The sequence below is a fragment of the Vombatus ursinus genome, unplaced genomic scaffold, assembly GCF_900497805.2.
Source record: "Vombatus ursinus unplaced genomic scaffold, bare-nosed wombat genome assembly UNPS02009573.1, whole genome shotgun sequence".
NCBI lineage: Eukaryota > Metazoa > Chordata > Mammalia > Diprotodontia > Vombatidae > Vombatus > Vombatus ursinus.
The window spans coordinates 6,425,881-6,435,466 of NW_020949351.1; the positions used below are offsets into that span (position 1 = coordinate 6,425,881).

The 9,586-nt window shown below is 33.0% G+C and overlaps 1 protein-coding gene across 1 annotated transcript in view; it reads right to left on the minus strand.

The window, feature by feature from the left end:
- CDH19 (cadherin 19) overlaps positions 1 to 9,347 on the minus strand; it is an 86,463-nt gene extending 77,116 nt beyond the window's left edge. The window contains exons 1-2 of the mRNA XM_027852431.1: positions 9,066 to 9,347; positions 4,856 to 5,150 (exon numbers count right to left, since the gene is read on the minus strand). Coding sequence (XP_027708232.1) covers positions 4,856 to 5,150; positions 9,066 to 9,260 — 490 coding nt within the window. The 5' untranslated portion in view covers positions 9,261 to 9,347. The remainder of the gene's footprint in view (positions 1 to 4,855; positions 5,151 to 9,065) is intronic.
- Positions 9,348 to 9,586: the final 239 nt, after the last annotated feature.

Sequence of the window (9,586 nt, forward strand, 5' to 3'; positions counted from 1 at the left end):
TGACGGGTTATTTTTGTTTAACATAGTGCTTTATAAGTTAACAGAGCCTGGATTTTCTACTTATTATTTGTACCAACTGGGGTAATTCCTTTGTCCTCTCTAGGACTTGTTTTCTTCATCTATAAAATGAGGGACCATTCTAGCTCTATATCTATTATCATATGATCTACTTAATAGCATGCTATTTGTATATGTCCTAATAAACACACCATAAAGTGAAATTTTAGCTCTGAACTACACAACAAATTGATTGGGAGCAGGATAATCTGTAGTTGTTACCTCAGTTTAATGTCTTAGGGGGCAGGCCTGTCTGATTCAGAGTTGCCCAAGCTTAACTATGTGGCTAACGTCTTCCCTGTCGCACACTCACTCATTATAGCAAATGAGCATGCTGTAATGACTACTGCAAAGTGTTTGAATGTCTAACAAATCTTTTAGTTTATTTGTGATTGTCAAAGTCATTTTATAGTAATTATAATTACTAATCAACATGCATAAACAATTATTAAAGAATTTATAATTTAAAAATTAGACTTTCCACTCTATATATGTAGGGAACATTTTTCGAGGAAATCTTGACTGAAAAGAAAATCAAAATAAGTTACTTAAAATAAAAATTTTATGAAGGGCAGTGTGACATATAAAATTACTGGATAAAAAGTATGTGACTATTAATCTGATCAACTTATTACAGTAGAATCAGCTACTATAACGGATCAGTGTTCCAAAAATCAGAACTTTTTAATATAATCAATGTTGAAATCTCTTTTAGAAACATGTGTTTATATTTGAAGGGAAAAAAGATAGAGATTTTATAAGAAACTGACAATACTCTGTAAAATAAGTCAATATATTTATTGTTATTTTGTGACTTTGATATCAAATAAGCACAGGAGAGATTATAAAAAAGGGGGAGGAGAGAAAATAAGCATTTCTAAAGGACAACACAATGAGATAGATGCTATAATTATTCCCGTTTTACAAGTGAGGAAAGTAAGAAACATCAAGGTTAAGTGATTTGCCCAGGATCACACAGTTACTAAGTAAATATCTGAATCTGAAACTGAACTCATGTCTTTCTGACTCTGGGTCCAGATCTCCATTTACTGTATCTCCTAGATACTTGACAACATTGATTATAATAAAAAATCAAAAGTTGATGACTTGTAGACTTCTCATAAAACTCACATCTATGTATCACAAAAGATTTTTTTTTCAAGAAAATACTTAGCTATCACTAGGCTCGGAAAAAACAAAAAGCATCATTAATATGAAATTAGTATTATCTTAAGAAAAAAGTAACTAATAGTTATAGACAAAACAGCTATTTAATATCTAGTTCTGTGTTCAATCAGAACAATGATTTGAGTGAAGTTTTAAGTAGTAATGAAGATAAACTAAAAAAAAAAGGAATAAAAAGTGAAGAGATGACACGCCATATTATCACAGCAGGTTCAGTCCTATCTATTTAAAATTTTTCAGTTCAGGAACATGAGGCCATAGATGGACAAAAGTTGAGATAGATATTGACTTTATTTCCACTTCTTAGGGAGAGAATGTTTAACCAATGTAACAATCCTCTCCCTTCCCCCAAAAAAAGAGACTGAAGGACTCTAGACTGCTTCAATTTATTGTTGTTTAGTCTATTAGCTATGTCTGACTCTTTGTGACCCCATTGGAGGTTGTCCTTGGCAAAGATATTGGAATAGCTTGCCATTTCCTTCTCTAGCTCTTTGTGCAGACAAGGAAACTGAAGCAAACAAGGTTAAGTGAATTGCCCAATGTCTGAGGCTGAATTTGAATTCAGGTCCTCCTGATTCCAGGCCCCATACTCCATCCACTGTACCACCCAGGTGCCTTATCTGCTTCAATTAGTGAATACTTAATCTTTCCCAATCTAAGATATAATAGCTAAGGATAATGAGTTTAGAGTACCAATTTATTTAAAAAATATTACTCATAAGAATGAAGATTATGAATTGTTTCAACGCAAATAGGCAAAACACAGTTGAAGAAGCCCACGAAATTATAATTTTTGAACACTATAAATGCGTGTCTACATCAACACTCAATAGATGCCACACCATTTACTTTAGAGCAGAGACGTCAAACCTGCCACCTGAAGGCTGCATGTGGCCCACAACGCTCCTGAGTGCAGCCTGGAATAGTTCAAATGGCATTGGGAAATATTTAACAAAATAAATAAAAATACAATGAAACATAGATAATATTACATTTAAAACTAAGTTCTTATGTTGGTCCTTGACTTGATTTCTGCTTGACAACAGTGCTTTAGAAGGTGCAGGGCATCTGAAATGTACTATTTTAGTGTTCTTCCTCATCATTCCCCCACATTCTCTGTGTCCTCACCCATTTACTTCTTTCCCTCTTTTCTCTAAGGATAAAAGGAATCTCTTTGTGGTCAAAGCTAATCACTCCAGAAGTACTCTTAATCTTGCCTACATCCCTCCTATACCCCTTTCACAACCTCAGTCTATTAATCAGTTCCTTCTTATTCTGACATCATCAATCTCTGACCCTCTACCTACAACCATATTCAGTTTTCTATATTAAAATAAAACAATAAAACAACAATTAGAACAAAAATTTAATCCTTTTATTGACTCTATAACCTGAAGTTGCAGTCCTCTCTTTAACTTTTACTGCCAAATTTCTCAAAAGAGTACTCTACATGTGCGATCTTCACTGTTTTATCACTAACTCAGTCTTCAGTCCTTACAATCTGTCTTCTATCATCACTGTTCTCCTGAAACTGCCCCATCAAAATCTACAAATAGCTGGCTTTTTTTCAGCTTTCAAAATAAAAATTTCTTAAGAGCCTACAGTACCAGGTACTTAATTCAAACTGAGGATACAAGGAAAGGCAAAAATCAGCAACAGTACCAAAAACAAAAAATCTATTTCTTCTCCCCAGGACCCCACTATCTAATGGGGGATATAACATGCAAACAACTTTGTACAAATGAGACAGTATGAATTGGAGATGATCAACAAAGGGAAAGTCATCAACACTGAGGGAGTCAAGAAAGGGTTTTTGTAGAATGTGGGATTATAGCTTGGATATGAAAAGGGGAAAGGATCTAGGAAATCAATAAAAATGGAGAGAGGGAAATTTAGGCATAAGGAAAAGAAAGTGAAAATGCAAAGAGTTGGGAAATGTTGTTTCTTATTGGAGAAATAACAATGAGTTGGATGATAAGGTTGAAGAAGATTTGAAAAGTAGAAGAAGGCCATGTTACAAAGGACTTTAAAAGCCAAATGGAGGATTTTATTCCTCTATAAAAGTGAAGAACAGTTGCTCTCTATTTCCTTTCTCTGGCACCTTCTTATGACCTCTCTCCCTGGCTACCTTCTTTTTCTCTCTCTATGTATACTTTATTGATGAAGACATCCATTCCCATGTCTTTAAGCCACTGTTTCATTTAGCTATATACTTAAAACACAATTCCTGCTGTCTCTAATTCCACACAGTCTTTCTCATCTGCCCCTTCATTTTAATTACAATCCACTAATCCACTCTCCCAGTTCAGTTTTCTATTACTTCTCCCTTGAAATAATGTAGTAGTTTCTTAACAACCTCATACCTCCAAATTCTCTCCACTCCAATCTAAATGCCATTGGTAAATTAATCCTCCTACTGTAGAGGTAAGATTATGTCAATTCAACTTCTGTGTGATGATAACTTGAAATCTATAACCCTGATTTCTATCACAAGCTCCAGCACTGAAATTCTAATTATCTGGAATATAAGCAGAAATGACATTATTGTTTCAAGTTCCTCTTCCTTACTTCTCGATTGTTATCAATGCCACCACAACCCTCCCAGTAATCAAAGCTCATGACTTTAAAGTTATCTTTGATATCTGTCCCACATCTATTAAAAACTAGCATTTACAAAGTGCCTCAGGGTTTTCAAAGTGCTTTACAAATATTATCTAATTAATCCTCACACCTGGGGAGGTGGAGACATTATTATCTTGATTTTATGAATGAGGAAACTGAAACAACTGATTAAGAGATTTACTCAGCTATTAAATGTCTAAGGCTGGACTCAAATTCAGCTCTTCCTAAATTCAGGAAAAGTTATGTCACTTCACTTCTCAGAATGCTTTGATGGTTCCTCATGGTCAAGCAAATAAAACTCAAAGTCCTTAACTTATCATTCAAGGCTTTTAACAATCTGGTTCCAATCTATCTTTGCAGGCTTAGAGATCTTTTGTCATTTATTCTATGCTCAAGACTAAAATTCAACTTATTACTTTCCACTGAATGTATTCTAGGCTTTCCTAACTCCTTCTCACCTTTGCTAATGCATTCCTTACTCCTATATTACTCTCAACCCCTTTACAACTACTAAAATCATACTGAATTTCCAAAGGTTAAGTCAAATGCCATGTCCTTTATTAAGCCTTCTTCCCTCCCCATGAACACCATGCCTACTCAATAAGACAAATGATATATCTAATCTGAACTGATCACATTTTACTTATATTTTATTATGTAATCTTCATATCATACTTTTTTTAAATTTATGCACGTCTCATGCTAGACTAAAAACTCTGAGAACAGAGAATTTGTTTTATTTATATTTATATAGGTCTTAGCAACAAGAACAGGACATTATATACAATAGATAATAAATGTATGTTAAATGAATAAAGGACAGAAATCATACTTTTAGTTCCTTAACAATTCATAAATATTTTACTTTGATGAAAATTTTACTGAAATGTGTTTATAAAAGGATAAAGATTCTCATAAATTATTCCTCAATTTATGTTCACCTGGAAAAATAAAACATGTTTATTAACATTAAATGTCTGATGTACAGTACCTTCTGGAGACATCTCTGGTATGGTGGTCTCATAAGGTCCATCTAGGAATTCTGGTTTATTGTCATTGATATCCAGAACTTTGATGACAAATTCAGACTCAGGTTCCACAGGTTTCCCAGTGTAAATATTTATTACCTGAGCTCTAAGTTTGTAGTAGGCTTTCTCCTCTCTGTCAAGCTTTTTTATGGCAGTTATATCACCTGTTCTGTTGTTAATGGTAAAAATACTCCCAGCTCCATCCCCAGACAACAAGTACAACAAAGACTCATCCCCTTCATCCAGATTAGATTTCAGCTGTGAGGGGTAAAAGATAATATTTTAGTTTATTTTTAAGGTTAAAAGGGGGTATTTAAGAATTTTATTGAATTTCAATTCCTTTTAATGATCTATGTTTCTCTCAGGGTGGATACTCTAGCCTCTGATGAATATGATTATGTCTTAACCAATAATGTTGCTTTTACATTGCTATTACAAGAATGTTTGATCAACAATAGCCAATCTTTTCATGATAATTCTTTCTGAACTTATTTAGTCTGGCCCTTGGATGACAATTTATCACAAGGGCCATATATTAAAAATATTTTCCCCCAAACTTTACACTTGTACACACAAGAGAGGCATTAACACATAGTAGAAAGGTTACAGGATATTCAATCAGAGACCCATATTCAAGCTGACCACCATCACTTAACTACTTGTATTGTCTTAGACAATTCACTTTTTCTCCCTCTTCCTTATATATAAAACGTGGGTAATAATACTTGCAACACATGCATAATAGAGCTGTTATGTGGCTTGAAAAAGATAAGGTCTATAAATCATTTTGTGCTATAGAAAAATGTAAACTGTTAATAATATTATATGACGAAGGGTTTTTTTTAAGTAGGAATGAGTTATTCAGGAAAAAAAATGGCATGCAGAACCAAGATTTGTCATTTGTGAAATTTAAATAAACAAAGCAAGAAAGCATTTCTCTATTAATTACACATTTTAAAAATTATCCTACACTTCTTTGGAAGGCTCATCTTCCAGAAGCCTGACTGTTTCAAATTTGCCCTTACTTTGTTTGCTAGCCTGGCTAGTTATAACCAATTATATAATTTTAAAGTTTAGTTCAGCTTTTCATTCAAAGTCAATGAAGGTTACAGGTAGGAAAGCAGCATTCTAGAATAATCTGCAAAAATTAGTCTGTGCTTGGGAAAACACTACTGGAAAAGTAGACTCACAAGAAAATTTGTAAAAGTAGTGTCTGATACATAGTAGGCAGATATATGATATAATATATGGAGAGAGCTGAGGATCACTTAGATTTAGGATTCAAATCTTACCTGACACTTACAAGTTACATGTGAATGAAAAAATCACAATCTATCTCAAACTTAGCTAGCTCATCAATAAAATAGGGATAGCAATAGCACCTACCTTGTAGGGTGGTTAAGAGTATCAAATTAGATAATACACATAAAATATTTGAAAATTTTAACATAGATAGATATTTTTAATAATACTTATTTAATTACATGGGTTTTGAAACAGGCAGAAGTTTCCATAAAGAGATTAGTATTTTTTTCACTGATTTTTTTGTAGACTAAGAGACGTGGGCCATTTTTTCCTAATTGATTTTTCTCTGCTATCCTGATTTTCCCCTCTGCAAATTTTCTTCCTCACTATATCCAGAAATGTTATCATCTGAAAGACCAATCTATATCATTTATAATAATGGTATTTAATAATGAGATAAGTCAACTTTTGACATTTATGTCAATTTTAGCAATATAGAAAAAGTACAAAGAAACAGTTCAAACTTTTTCAATTATAGTATGAATTTGTAAATATACACATGATAAGAAAATGATTCCTATAGTTTGGATTTACATGAATGATTTTATCTAATCACCTTATGTTAATGTGTTCTTCCTTGTATCTGAGAGGCTCTGAAGAATTGCAAGGTGAACAGGATAATAATAGTACCAAAGAAGCCATCACCTTAGAAAGCTTCCAATTTACTACCTATTATCTTGGAATGGTTACTGAAGAAGTCATGTCATGTTGGGGAAAGTCTTGATATAATCAACTTCAATAATCTACCTCGTTTTGAACCAGGGCTGATCTAAGCCCTAGGGAATTTCTATCAACTAGTGAAACTGTAACAAATCAGGAGAGCGTTTAACTTACTATTTAATACATAGATAGATTCTTTGCACTTTTATACCAAAGTCTGTGTCTGCATGGAACACAGGATGATGAGGAAAAATGAAACAGACACATTCTATCAAGATGAGCAAGGTACACATCACATGGCATTTCAGTATAAAAAAATAGATTTTAAAAACTTGGTTTAAGGGAATTGAGATAATTAAAAATGTGTAATTACTAGAGAAATACTTGTTATGAGTTACTTATACTGTGACCTAGGCATCATTAATTAGGTAATTTTCTATAGAAAGATGTTCTAGAGAAAATAAATACCTTATCTGTAAAGTTTCCTTTGATCCTATGTCTCAGGTATGAAATAAAATACATAAGTAAATTAAGTTTCAATCACAGACACTTTAGTGCTATGGAACTCATAGAAAAAAATATATATATCCTACTTTATACAGTACTAAAATTCTAGGCATCTTAGTACTATAAAGTGAAATTTTATATAAAATTGTATTTCTAGCCCAAATCTTTTTTACCAAATAGATCAAAAAAGGAATGTGTCTATATTGAATGAAGCAATGGCATTTCTCCTTTTATTAAGTTTTCAGTTATCACAGGTGATCTTGCTCTGCTTTAAATCAGTTAGTTGAGACTCCATTGCATGTTATTAAAGTCTGAATCGGATGTTGATGGAAAAATCTTCTGTAAACTAGACCATTTTCTAAAACATTGGCCACAGCTTGGAGAATAAGCAAAAGTCATTGCAAACTGAAGGAAAGCAAAATGTGGTGTATGTGGTGGATGTGCATCCTAAAACAGGTAGAGTTAATGAGCAAGACAGCCTGACTTTGGGCTCATATTGATATATTTCCCCATAGCGGCTTTTTTATTCAAAGTCACCAGATGATGTTAACCCCTTACTTTGGTGACAAGAGAACATTTGTTCCTTTGTAAAATGTTGATTGAGAACATGGCTAAAGAGAGACATAGTTAACTATCAAGAATGAACTCTAATCCTCAATTACATCTCCCATTCCTGGAGAGATGTTGGTTTATAATAATTGTAGTGTTTTGCAGTGTTTTTCAAAACAGTTATATAGTGCTCTAGTAATTTTTTTTTTTAAGTGGCAAGGAAGCAACCAATAGCAAGATGTAAAATGTGTTTCAAACTTTGTTTCTTGGGAATTTCTAAGGCCCTAGCATAAGCAGTTGCCTTTGTACATGCTTAAATTTATGCATGTTAAGCCACACATATATGTACATTCCTATTGAAATGAGACACCATTCAAGTACAGGAACTCTTCTGAAAGACCTGTGAAAAGGGAGTTAATGAATTTTGAACACTATGCCCTTTGGGCCCAATTGAATTTTAGTGCTAGTTAATTAGCAGTTAAACTTATTTCAGTTCATTCATCTAGAAAATGCCTTACAAAAAAGGGCAAGAGATCCATAGGCTGCAATTACCTCTATTTAAAAAAGCTAAATAATAACAAAATAATAATATAGATAGGGAGATATTTTGCTACATTAATGAACTTTTCTCAAAAAACATTCTAAAATGGGAGGGGGATGAAAATAAATATTTTTATAGTATAACTACATTAATCTAATGAATCTTGCCAGTTCCTGTAGATTCTTAGCTGTAAAAGGATTTCAGTATTAATCTGCTTCATTAAAAATTAATGATGGGGAAATCAAGTGCTACTTAGTGTAATAGAAAAGCGTGCTAAATACTGCTTGTAAACTGTATTGTGCTTAGTGTGGTTGCTTTGATCCACTGCCAAAATTAGCACCATCAAATTGCCAGATGTTGATAAATGAGGGCAGCATTGTTATTTAGAAAACTGAAAAGAAATTTCAAGGCCACTTTAAAAAAAATTGATGGATAATTGTGCTCCTTAAGCTCCTGAAGTTATGAACTACGGTGGCTTTTGATTCTTTCTATTGATTCACTGTATGTCAGTTTAGTCATACTAAGTAATTAGCATAACTTCTCTGACTTGTGCATTTATTTTTGGTGAAAAGTTCACCCATTATAGCACTTCTGAAGCACAAGAAACATACCCGGCCAACATGTTGCTCAGTTACTGTCAGCTCCTCTTGCACAAAAAAACGATTCCACACCCAGCTCCGCTTTGCTCTTAAATGAGATCGTAGTGACTGGTTCATCTCATGCATTTTAGAGTTGGTCATATCTGTGTGACAGGGATATAGTTGAGCCAGTCCCAAGAGAAATTGTAGTGACACATAACAATTCATGCTGAAGTGTTTTTTCAGTAGAGGTACTCCTCTGAGAAATCAGTGGGCACAAGTAGTACTTTCTCCTCTTCTCCAAATACCTATTCCATGTGCTTCTAAAATATATTTTTTACTATTAAAAATATTTCATACTCCTAAAAAAACAGAAAGTAGAAAATAATTATTTTGGAATAACGTTTATAAAAAGTAATATACTCTTTCACACATATACACATACTTTCTTATGAAATATAATTCTTTCACTCAATTTTCTTTTGCAACTCTTGAACTATCATGTGACAGAAGGAAAAATTTGTTCAATTAAGTCATCCTCTGAATTAAACTAG